Below are 13314 nucleotides of genomic sequence, written 5' to 3'. Positions count from 1 at the left end.
TGTAGAATGTTATTATCATGATTTTAATATTTTTATTATTTGTATTCTCTAGCACCAAGAGGAAAGCGAGGGTGGAAAACATTTTATGCTGTTCTCAAAGGCATGATCCTCTATTTGCAGAAGGTTTGTTTATTCGCTCTTTCATTTCCCCTTCTCGCCCTGTTGATTTAATCAAATTTCCATCATTTCTCACAAACATTGTCAATAATAATTCAATTTCTCCTCCAGGAGAGTCAGATGGTGAGAGGTAATCACATTCTCACATTTATTTCAGGTCTGACAAACCTTTTCAAAGCCCATCAAAAAAAGATGCGTCCCAGCGCCTCCCATTCTCTGTTACAATAGTTTATTTATGTGCTCCATTTGAACTTGCATTAGTTGCTTAGCTGTGCAGTCATGCAAAAGTCACAGGCATGAAATACTGCCGTACCTGTGCATACATTTGTGCCGGTGACTGATTGTACCTGCAGCCACAGGTTTCCATGGCTTTATCAGCTAATGATGTGCCATTTACCCAAGTGCAGCAATCACACCGAATGAGTCTCATCAGAGGAACAGAAAATGTGCTGGATGGCTTTCTCATTATCATTTCAAACAGACCCTTTACTGTGGAGGAAATAATATACTTTAAAAGATTATACTTGTAGTGGCTTCGTTTTGATTAATGAACAGTTAATGAACATAATCTAGCAAACATTTATAATTTATTTACGGCTACAATGTTGCACGTATATGTAACAAGAAAGTAATGTCAGAAAGATATCAGTTCTGCTGTTGTTCATAAATACCAGTAATGATGTTGTACAATGAGGACGTTGTCATGTCGCTGGAAATAGTGTCATCAGTGTCCCAATGTGTAGTGAGCCAGGGTCCTTACTGTGCCCGAATTCATGTACTGTACAAGATATACTATTTCACAACCTCTGAAGCTAGGGAGCTGATTGAGACACACCCAAAGTGAATCAAGTAATAGACTATAAAGAAGACATTGTGTAACAATATTCTGTCTTTGTAACTTTATGGCTCCAACGTCCTGACCCCTTAATTGACAATATATATTGAGGAGCCATGAAAAACATATAGTACAGTGTATTTTTACTTTAAAGATCCTCAGTTACACACACACACACACACACACACACACACACACGTTCCATGTTTTATCTGGACTTTCCATAGACATAATGATTTTTGTACTCTACATACTGTCATACATTCTCTCCCCCTACACTAACCCTACCCCTAAACCTACCCATCAAAGAATACTTTCTATATTTTTACATTTTCAAAAACATTACTTAGTGTGATTTATAAGCTGTTTTCCTCATGGGGACCAAAAAATGTCCCCACAAGGACAAGTATTTTGGACATTGACATCTTTGTGGGGACATTTAGCAAAAGTATTTAAAAATAAGTTGTTATTTTTTTTAAATGTAGTCATTAACTTCATCAAAAGAGTGCTTTCTATTGTGTTGTCCTCGCAACAACAAACAAACAGCTGATTTATGAAAAAAAAAAAAAAAAAAACGTTTCAGTAGTAATAAAAGAATTTTTAAGGAATAGGAATCTGAACCAGTTTAGTTAAATTTCTCCAGTTCCCTATACATTGTTCATCATTCGTCCTGTGTGTGGTTACTTCTGCAGGACGAATATAAGCCGGAGAAGGCTCTATCAGAGGACGATCTAAAGAACGCCATCAGCGTGCATCACGCTCTCGCCATCAAGGCTATGGACTATGAGAAGAAGCCCAATGTTCTCAAGCTCAAGACTGCTGACTGGAGAGTTTTCCTCTTCCAAGCCCAGTAAGATCCGCTCACAGACACCAGCACGTCTACAAAGAAACAGGCCTAAAACACTGCTGAGACCTTCCCTGAACTCCAAATCTAATTTCATGCTTCAGTTTAACCTTAATTAAAGCTCGTTTATCTCTTCCATTGGTCTGTCTGCAGACCTTTTATTTCTTCCTAAGGCTGACTGGGCTCATCTTGCGAGTTTGCACAACTGTAGCATGGCCTTCCTCATATGAACATGTGAAATCTCTTCTCTGTAGGAGCCCTGAGGAAATGGAGTCCTGGATTGGAATAATCAACTCAGTGGCGGCCATGTTTTCGGCCCCGTCCTTCCCCGCTGCCATTGGCTCTCAGAAAAAATTCAGCCGCCCGCTGCTGCCAGCGACCACCACCCGAATGTCTCAGGTGGGTTTAAAGAGTAAAGTGAGGCGCTGCTGATGGGACGGGCTGTGTCCATCTGAAGTCTTTGATAACTGGTGATCGTTTGATGTGCCTGTTGTGTTACAGGAAGAGCAGCTCAAGTCCCACGAGGCCAAGCTGAAGCACGTCTCTACAGAGTTAGCCGAGCACAGATCCTACCCTCCAGATAAGAAGGTCAAAGCCAAAGAGATCGATGAGTACCGCTTGAAAGAGCACTACCTAGAATTTGAGGTAGGCACCCTTGCCTTTTTATGATGCAAGAGACACAATCAAGCATCTCGTTCACTCAGGTTTACCTTGGCCATATTTTCCCCCTCGCTTTGGCGTATGCTGACACGTGGAGACTCGCATTCATAGTTTTTGACGTTTCCTCATCTAGACTGTCAGCGATGAACTCGCATAGAATTGATGGAAATGCATTTACTGAAGTCGTTTCATTTTCTGGCTTTGATTGATAGTTAAGGTCAGAGGAAGAGAATTAGACAGTACTCTTATCATAGAGCATGCACTTTTGTTTCAACATTAAAGAAGATGCTGTATAAATTCTTGTTCTCATATTTAATGAATTCAAACCAGCACTTTTTGATGTAGTCCTCATCTAATACATAAATAATAATTAATATTGTAACAATTATAAACAGATTTTGTTTAAAAAAATCTCTAAAAATCAAATAATCTTTAAAATCCATTTATACACAGTTGTGTTGACAGTGTACATCAAGCTCAGCCATTCAATCCTGTTATCAAAGACGTTTTTGATCAAAATGATCAAACAAATATTTTCTACTGAGCAGCAGCTTCATTTAGGCTAAATGTGCAACAGTGTTACCATTATATTTTTTATTTTTAGTTTTATAAATTAACATCCATTGAAAATCAGGGTTTTAAACAGTATTTAGACTTGACATTAATTGAAAATAAAATAACTTAAAAAAAAAAAAAAATAACTTTCTGAGGTTAAGCAGCATCGTTCACAAACAGTGTCATTCACAAAAAAATAGTTAAAAATGATTTTGAAGTGAATGTTTGATTTTTTTTTTTTTTAAGTGTCAAACCCTGTTTTTGTACCCTTTTTGTGGAAAGAGTCTACGATCATAGAGGTCAAAGAGAAGTAGCCTTGAATTATGAAACCAACCCAAACTTCTCAAATTTCTCCAGCCATAGTTTGAAGTGATAGTTCACCCAAAAATGAACATTGTCATCATTTACTCTCCCGTATGTAATTCCAGTCCTGTATGACTTTCTCTCTTCTATGGAACACAAAAGAAGATGAATTTTGGTAACCAAACAGTTTCAGTTCCCATTAAGTTTCATTATATTTTTTGTCCATTTGTCCATAATGGAAGTCAATGGGAAATTAAACTGTTTGGTTACCATCATTCATCTTCTTTTGTGGATACCAACATTCCTCAAAACATCTTCTTTTGTGTTCCACTGAAGAAAGAAAGTCATACAGGTTTGGAATGACATGAGGGAGAATAAATGATGACAATGTTCATTTTTGGGTGAACTATGTAGCTGCGTTGATTGAGTCAGTTCAACAGATGGAAAATGGCTCGTCATCAAGTGCAGGGGAGGTGCAATGTGTGTGATAAATAATACAAAACTGAGAAACAAATAATATGATTGTTAACCAGTGAAATAATTGGTTAAAGTGAACTCAGTTTTACTAGTTTTATTGGACAGCCCCATTATAATATGTAATTCTGATGAACACACTTGTATTGCAGTGTATTAACCTTTCCTAATAAACCTGGCAATCACACACTGACGTAACACACATACACTCTGATGGGCTTTCAGCTACAATAATAAAAGAAACACCTCTGTAGGAAGAAAAAAAACCTTTTAAAGTTCTTTGGCCAGAAGTCAGGATCAATATTCCAGTCAGTGTGTTTTACAGTTGAAGGGTAAAAGACCCTCCTAAATGTGGATCTTTAATGAATCTCTCCTTTTAACTGTCAAGACCAACCTGAGAAATCTATCCCCTAATCAGCATGATATGAGGTTTATTTCGCACTTTTGTAAGTTAATGTTTATTACACTGTATTTAGGGGTTTGCTCTGTTCCAGACATTAGTGATTTGTGTGTTTAGGCAGCATCTTTAGGTGCACCTTCAACACAAAGGCTGTTCAAAACAGCAGGTTTTGGCCAAAGTCTAGGTAGCAATGCAATTCCAGAATGCACTACAACAAGCTCAGTGAATAAAATGAATTCCAAATGGTGGACACTGAGGAAAATTAAAAATTTGTAGTGTGTTAGAATAGCAACATGCTGCTATGATTCCTGCAGTCACCTGAGGAGTGTTGTTTGTGTGCTTTAAGGCAAGACAAGAAGAGGGTAAACAAAAAATATGCTATTTCACCATACTACCCCAGGTGATTAATCACAGTACATTAAGTTGTTTTGTATTACAGGTTTCTGAAATGTTTTTATATAAGCAAATAAAGCATTATCAAATTAAATTTATATTTTATAGAGTTCAAAATTCTTGTTTTATTTTGTTGACATGTTAGAGTCAGAGTTTTTTACAGAGGGGATTTTGGATCTCTTTTTATCATAAATTGGAAAATACTGCCAACAGCCAGAAAACGATACATTTTCACCATGATTTTAGGAATGAAATGTATAAAGTATACAATCAGGCAAATTATATGAGCAAATACCTCTGTAAAACCCTTCAGAATACAGATAAGGATTAAAACTGTAAAGTTTGGTGCTTGTAAAAGCTGCTGAAGTGGAGATTTAGGTCTCTGATTTCTGACTGAGAAAAAAAAATAATTTTGAGAAAACGGCCTTTTAAGTTATGTATTGTGATTGAAACCTGCAGACTCAAATAGATAAAGTGTAATAAAATAGACATTTAAATGTGTATTTTGGATGTTCTCTAACCACTAGTCTGAAAGAAGACATGGTATGAAATCAAATTAGCTCAATATCTCAAAATTGGCCTGACCATAAAAAAAACTGGTTTTGCCTGTGGTGTCTTGCCTTAAATCACTCACAAGGTGCCATTTGATTTAAGTTGCTGCCTTTAAAGGTACAGTAACTGCCTGTGTCAACAGCGAGGGTTTGGAACAGAGCTATTGTTAGAACGCTTGTGTCATTGGGCTGTGTGGCGGGTGATGACATGATAATGGAGTCTAATGGATTTTCTGAATTCTCTCTGAAGGAGAGCCGTTACGAGATGTACGTGAAGCTCCTGAAAGAGGGGGTGAAAGAGCTCCTGACGGCCAGGGATGGTGACACAGCGCTGAAGAAATCTCAGTCCAGCCCCTCTCTCAACCAAGAATCTCAGCCGGCCACCGCCAAAGTCAAGCGCAACACATCCGAGCGGAAGGATTACCGGCCCGAAACGCCCAAGGTTACATAGGCAGTCTTCTGCTTCCTGTCGGAGAGCCATTGTATATCACGCGTGACTGTATTTTGATGTAATTTATTTACCTGCCGACAGTTGTATCAGATAACATTTGTGTAAAATGTAAATTGATCAATTGATTGGAAGTTGTAAATCTCTAGGTCTCCCTTGACCAGCTGGTGCTTGTGGAGCAAATAGTATGGTTTTCTTTTTTATTTGTTAGCGTGTAAATATTTCATGGTTGCACTTTATTTTACAGTATGTGTATGTACACAAGAAATGACTGTGTAATATTAGGTAACTACTGTACGTGGGTTAAGGTTAGGTTTAGGGGTAGGTTCAGGTTTAGTACCTAGTTATTACCCAGTTATTGTAATTACTATAGTAAGTGCATGCGGAACAGGACTGTAAAATAAAGTGCTACCAGTTTTGTTCAGAGAACATGACTCTCTTGATTGTGCTGTCCCCTAATTTGCTTTTCTTTCAAGAGCAGTATTTTCTTCAAGTTAGTGGAAACGTCCACATACATACGCTAGGCAGTAGATATAGTCTCACTCGGAGCATTAACTGTTATTTTAATATACAAATAAGCGGCAGATATAAACTGACAACAGCCTGATGAAAAGCAGGAAGAGTTTTTGAGGGGATCCTTCAGGATTTCAGTGCATGGTTATGATACAGAGTTTGTCACGAAAGCCTTTCGTTGTCGATGTAGTCCACTACCGACGTACTAACCATCTACTAACAAACCACCAAATTCTCAATATAATATCTACTCACCCGCGTTAATGGATTGTACCAGCATGTCGCAGCAATGGACCGAAACTCTACATAGATTATTTTCTAATGATGATTTTGAGGTACTTGCTGAGTTACGGCGTTTCAGACTGCAAGATGATATCAATCTTGATATCATCGACTGTGCAGTTTGTGCCATTTATTTTTTTATCTGTTTGTTGAAGTACTTCTGCTTTTTCAGTAGTGTAAATGCCAATGCTCCTTTTGTGTATTTTATAATCTTATATATTTGAATTTTTAATTCTCGGTTCAGAACATTATTGTTGTAAAGATGACAGTAGTATTTATAGTGCACTTTATTAGTTCTTTTGACTCTTTTAGAGAGCTTTATAAAGGGTAGTGATATGTTACTTCATTATATCACAGGTTTTTCAAGCATAACCAAATCGCTGGTTGATTTTATTGAAGGTACACAGCGGAAGGTACATTTTCACTCGTGTAAAGTTGTGTTAGTTTGTCTGTGCTTGTGTATTTTTGCTGTCATGTTTAGGTTGTTCAAAGACACGTTTTCTAGAAGAATTTAGAACATTTAGGTTTGGAACTGTTGCTTTTCGTGATGCTGAATTTAAGATGTCATTTTCATTACAGACAGAATTGACGTGAACACTATATGAACGTTCTACACTGTTGATTGCACACCAACAAAGATCGTCAATCTATTTACTCATTTGAACTTTTGAGGGTTTAAAAGGAATCTATATGAAAAGCTATTCACATTTACAGATATTAGTCTATAAGTCCCTGCAGTCTATAAAGACATTTGTTTACTTGAAATATTTTTGAGGACACTTTATTTTTTTTTAGAATTTGACAAATAGAAAGGATTCGTTCATATCTACATTGTGTTTTTGTCATTACTAGCTCTTTAAACAGACTTTATATTGTTGCTCTCACAGAAGCACTTAGATAATGTTTATTTTTATTTATTTGTTGCTGTTTAGAACAAAAAAAAAAAATTGCAATTACTTTTGAGCAGTATATACACAGTTAGTAATGAATACTACAAAACTGTCATCAGTATGAATGGTGATATGAAGAGATGGACTCTTCCTTTTGTGTGCTACTATGTTTTATGTTGTTTGATGTTCACTGCTTCTCCAGACCAAATAGTTTTCTGTGAGATGTAACTCTGGCACTAACCCTTTAACAGTGCACGTTGTACACAGACTTAGTACTTTTAAATAGTAATTCCATTTGTTAATATTTTACATAGGATGTAGAGAACAATAAAAGAAAATCAGAAAAAGTGTAATGTAAAGATGGTGGAATGCAAGTGCACTTTAGGGTTTCAAAATAAAAACAATAACAACGCAAATGAAAAAAACGCATAAAAGTGTGACTTGCATAATTAGAAGCAGTGAAGAGGTTTGAAATAATAAGTGGAATATCTTTCTTTCTTTATGACAATATTTTGACTGGAACATACAATTTGTTTGTGACTTTTAATCTCCTGGGTGCAAATGCTCATGTTTACCATGATGTACGGCACAACGCTTTATTTTTCCAGCGATGTCATCTTTGTCTGTTTACTCTTTATCAAACCCTGTAATGTATGATCTCCTCTCAAAATGCAATTGTGTGAGCATTGAAGGAGAGCTGCTGGTTTTAATGCGCCTTAGCCATCAGTTGGGCCATTTGGTGTCCAAACTCAGATAGAGTGAAATACCTTTTTTAGCTGTGATCCTGTACCACTCCTTTCAATATGTAAATGTTGTTAAATATGCCTGTTGCCCTGTGTTCAGAAGATTGGGTTTGTTGGTTGTGGTCTCTTGGCATGCGTGTCTTACGCCTGCCTGCTAAGATCAGGGACACAATGTTGGCTTCAGTCAATAAAATACTGTATTTAATCGTTCATTGCATCTGCACTCATTTGTCATACAGTATATGAGGTACAAACTTAACAGCTTCTTATAAACTGATTTCCTCAAATAAAAGTTAGCCAACATATTGTAAGTCAACACATATTGAATTTAGCAGGTGTTGATCACATGAAAATCTTGACGTGTACCGGCAAATATACATTACTTAAAGCTATTCTATTTGTCAGGATATTGACATAGCAACTGTTGTTGTGCTCATATTTTCTTCCCTATATTGTGACGTGTATATGAGTGAAATGGTTTCTCAAGAACAAATGCAGTGTGGGGCTTTATTTTATCCATGGGGAATTGATTGGATGGTTGTGGTTTGCTATTGGTGGATCTCATGTGAATGACAGGTTGCCCCGCCCTCGTCATCAGAGAAGAGAAGAGATGTCGTTGCAAGAGGGAGGTGAAGTTATTTTGATTGAGCCACATAAATTTAAAACAATGATGTGCACCGATAAACCATTTATAATAAACACTGCAGTATTCCATTAAAAAAAAAAAAAAAAGGAATTGTCAATTTTGATTTCATGTTGACCTTTATGTAGTTGTCATTCATAATGTTCTTGTCTTCTGGGTGGACATATCTCTGAGTGACAGAGAAAACGCATACAAAGTCTGAGGTGAAATTAAACTGTTTTCTTTTTAAAATAATGTATTATTTTTAAAAGAAACAATTACATGACAGTAATTTGAACATAGCCTGTAAGTTATTTTAATAAAGTTCAGGAGGAGCATATTCTAATAATTGATCCAATCAGCACAAGAGGAAGTCTCTCACCACCATTCCTCAACAGTTTTCCGGCATTTGGCCCCACCCTAAGTGTCCATCATGTACCAGATCGAGCTCTATCAGGTCCTCAGAAAGCCAAGGCCGTATTCCGGATCCCGCCACAGCCAGCTCCCACTTTTCTCCCACGCCGCAGATCTGTCAGTCACCCGCGCCCTCCAATCCTTGCCTTCCACAATGTCTACCCCGCATCAACCACTCACACATTGCCTGTTCCTCCTGCTATTTCTAATCCTCTTCCCTATCCTTGGCTGTCGGCTACAGGGGTAGACCCTATAGCGAGGCTGCCTTCACCAACGACTATAGCCCCGGCCCCTTTTCTTTCTTCCTCTCTGCTCCAGCCTTGATTTCCATACACTCTTTTCTCTGTCACGCTTCTTGCCCGCCCCGCCGAACACTGTCCCCTCGGGACTTCCAGTGGCCAATAACATCAAAGTGCAAATACTTTAAGAAATTCAGATCGCTGTCTCCAGAGTCGAATTCAACCGCAACCCCAGTACCTTCTTATTCAGAGCTCATATTTCTGTAAATCACCCACTAAAACCACTTCTTGACGTCTCCCTCAACTCCATCCTACAAGCCGTCTCTCCAAGAACCCTCCAAACCTTTGAACAGCATGGAAAAAATTTAAATAATTACCTAATCTACAACTGGCCATTTCCTGATTTTTCCCTTCTATTTGTCACATCAATTTCATATCTTAATAGTGACAAAGTCCTCCAAGCCGGATCCATGAAAGGTTAATCTGCCCAGACACCAGACAACCCTGAACCATAGACTTCCTCACCAAATGTATCTCCACTCTCCGCCTAGGCTACCACTCTGTCAATACTGCCCATAACCTCAATGCAATGTTAATTTTATCTTTCTTCGTTTTTCTCCACTGCTCCGAACTCACTACCACCTCCAGTTTCAACCCAAAGGTCCATCCTACAGTTTCAGATTTGCTGGACAATGAAACCATTTCAAGACAAAGCAAGACAGACCAAGCCAAAAAAATGTCATGTTACTTCAAAAACCTGTAAGAACACCATTTCATTTTGTAAACAACATAAAAATCTGAGGACCCTCAGATAAGACAACACCACCTTGTGGAGTGAGCAGCGGGTTACACCACATCAACAGCTGTGATTGGTAAATGCTTTGTAACCAGAAATATATATCTGCAGAACCTTCACATCCACTGGAAATGAATATAATGTAGCTTTATTGCTTCTAGTGAAAGTGGTGAGGCTGATTACACAACACAGGTTGGGCAGATATTTTCAGTAAGTTTGGTAAAGGATTTTCAGGAAAAACAAGGAAATGAACTTGCCTGGCCATGTGGCTGGGAAAACAAGTGCAGATAAAACTGCAGCACATCCTCTACATATCCATAAAGAGAATAATATAAGCTACTGTACACAACAATGCATTCAAACTCAACTAAATGCATGCCTGAGATTTCAACCATTCAGCATTATGTTTGAAACAATGCCTGGATTAATTTAGAAGTGTTCTGGTATGTGGATAAGGTAAGAGTTAAGACACCTTTGTAATAGTGAACTTTAGACTATTCAAATTGAGACAGAAGGGTGGTCTGACAGTGCTGGAACAGGAAAATGCCAGATTACAATGTCCTAAGCCCACTTTGGACTTCACACATATATTGCACACAAAAGCCTGAAAATGACTCTAAATAAAAGGTTTATCGTTTATGAGCACCGAACTGCTGACGTAATCTGTGATTTCTTAATATATTTAGCAAATATTGACATCTGTCTGTTCTTTTCATTTACTCCAACATTCTTTCATCACACCAAAAACAGAGGACAGCAATACTGTGGATATAACCAGAGAAATGTGTTGGTTACCAAAAAAAATCATAGTTATTAAAAAATAATACAAAAAAAAAAGGTAATAGGGAACCTGTATTCACTATTAACTATGACTTTTCCCTAAATAAACTCATGATTTACTGCTTATTAATAGTAAGTTGTTAAAGGGATAGTTCACCCAAAAATGAAAATTTGATGTTTATCTGCTTACCCCCAGGGCATCCAAGATGTAGGTGACTTTGTTTCTTCAGTAGAACACAAATGATGATTTTTAACTCCAACCGTTGCGGTCTGTCAGTCGTATAATGCATGGCAATGGGAACTTCGTCTATAAGAGTAAAAAAAAAACATGCACAGACAAATCCAAATTAAACCCTGTGGCTCATGATGACACATTGATGTCCTAAGACACGAAACGATCGGTTTGTGCGAGAAACTGAACAGTATTTATATTATTTTTTACCTCTAATACACCACTATGGCCAACAGCCTTGAGCATCTGGTGTGTGAGGTCTGAAAACGCGCTCTGATGACGGAAGTGATCTCTCGCGCTTATACTTCAATGAGTGCGAGAGTTCACTTCCGTTGTCAGAGCGCATTCAGACCTCACCAACCGGATGCTCAAGGTCAAGGTGTATTAGAGGTAAAAAGTGATATAAATACTGTTCGGTTTCTCGCACAAACCGATCGTTCATGTCTTAGGACATCAATGTGTCATCACGAGCCGCAGGGTTTAATTTGGATTTGTCTGTGCATGTTTTTTTGACTCTTATAGACGGAGTTCCCATTGCCATGCATTATATGACTGACAGACCGCAATGGTTAAAAATCATCATTTGTGTTCTACTGAAGAAACAAAGTCACCTACATCTTGGATGCCCTGGGGGTAAGCAGATAAACATCAAATTTTCATTTCTGGGTGAACTATCCCTTTAAGTTTAGGTATTGGGTAGGATTAAGAATGTAGAATAAGGCATTAAAATCTGCTTTATAAGTACTAATAAACAGCTAATATTCTAGTAATATGCATGCTAATAAGAAACTAGTTAAAAGAACCTAAAATAAAGTGTTACCAAAAAAATATTCATAGTTATTGATACATAGTTATATAGGAGGAACAGATAAAGAAGAGAGGGGGAAAGTGGAGGAGGAGGGAGAAAGATATGGGAGAAAATAGGAGATGATGTGGGAACAAGAGAGCATGTCCAGCTGACCACGTTATAGAGAGTTCAGCTTAATGTGAGCAGATCTACAGAGACTTCATTCTCAACCAAAAAGGAGAAGAGGGTGGAATGTTACAAACTTAGGGGTCGGTCGTTCACACAGAATATGTTTTTCCATTCCAGTGCGCTACTTTTCCATTGTTTTTCTATGTAAACGCACTAGATGGACATGTTTCACCGTTGCGCTTGCGTCTTTTCAGAAGCTGTCCGGAATTGCACCCTATACCCTTATTCACTATTCCCTACTCCACTAATATAGTCCACTTGAAGGAATGAATGAAAACTAGTGAGTGAATTCAGACACTGAGTGCACCGGAAGGGCTGCCGCTTTTGCATAGTTTGTGCTTGCTGTTTAATAATCATCTGAAACTTGGCAAACTGGCAGCTCCAGTATTAATGAAAAGATTTATCTTGAACTCTGCCATGGAAACTAGCATGTATAAACCTTAATTAAACAATTTAAAATTAAAAAGGGATTTATACCTGTATGATATTATACTGTAGCCACATTGGACCAGCAGTTTGGAAAATGGATAGATGATTCAGCTTCCATCTTCTGGTTAGACGCGGGAATTCATTCGGAGCAACCCTCACAGTGCATTATGGGTATTCTCTAGCCGTTGAGTGTACATCAATTGTACACTCATTATTGCAGTGCATTATGGGATTGAATGAGTGTGCTCAACTCTCACTATGGTTTCGGACACCACTACAGATGACTGTCCCCTCAAACAGTACCCTATTTAAGGGTATAGGGGGCAATCTCATGCATGACATGGTATTGTGGCACTCAAGTTAAAATAAGCAGACCTATAACTTTTAATACGTTTAAAATAACATTTACAGTAATAACTTTTAAAAAAAATGTGTCTCAAAACCTTACTCATATTTTTTCCATTCCAATCTCTAGACTGCTTTTTTCATTCTACTGACCTGTAATATTTAAGTAATATTTGCAACCCAGTAGCATATTTGCGTGTCACCAGCTGAATGCTTATGTAATAGAGAACAGGTCTATAGTTTGATGGCAGTATTTGATTTTTAATAAAATATTTCAGTACGCTACTTCATTATGAAGTCATTTTGAACTCTGACTATTGAATACAAATGAGAAAATACTTTTTTGAGTTTTTCTTTATTGTTAAACATGGCAGATATGCCAGTATCTTGCAGTTACTACAGCATATCATTCAGTGTAAACCCCTTGAATTTATCATTAGGTGTCCAGTATAGTAAAGGTTATTCTTATGCCA

The 13314-nt window shown here is 37.6% G+C and overlaps 1 protein-coding gene across 6 annotated transcripts in view; it reads left to right on the top strand.

The window, feature by feature from the left end:
• psd3l (pleckstrin and Sec7 domain containing 3, like) overlaps positions 1-8218 on the top strand; it is a 102499-nt gene extending 94281 nt beyond the window's left edge. For all 6 annotated transcript variants that reach the window (XM_051907590.1, XM_051907591.1, XM_051907592.1 and 3 more), the window contains 5 exons: positions 53-123; positions 1645-1802; positions 2051-2195; positions 2298-2441; positions 5383-8218. In XM_051907590.1, the coding sequence (XP_051763550.1) occupies positions 53-123; positions 1645-1802; positions 2051-2195; positions 2298-2441; positions 5383-5583 (719 nt within the window). In that variant the 3' untranslated portion in view covers positions 5584-8218. The remainder of the gene's footprint in view (positions 1-52; positions 124-1644; positions 1803-2050; positions 2196-2297; positions 2442-5382) is intronic.
• Positions 8219-13314: the final 5096 nt, after the last annotated feature.

This window comes from Ctenopharyngodon idella, chromosome 10 (genome assembly GCF_019924925.1).
Source record: "Ctenopharyngodon idella isolate HZGC_01 chromosome 10, HZGC01, whole genome shotgun sequence".
Taxonomy (NCBI): Eukaryota; Metazoa; Chordata; class Actinopteri; order Cypriniformes; family Xenocyprididae; genus Ctenopharyngodon; species Ctenopharyngodon idella.
The sequence above is the reverse complement of the archived record's forward strand: the minus strand, read 5'-3'. Positions and strand labels throughout refer to the sequence as shown.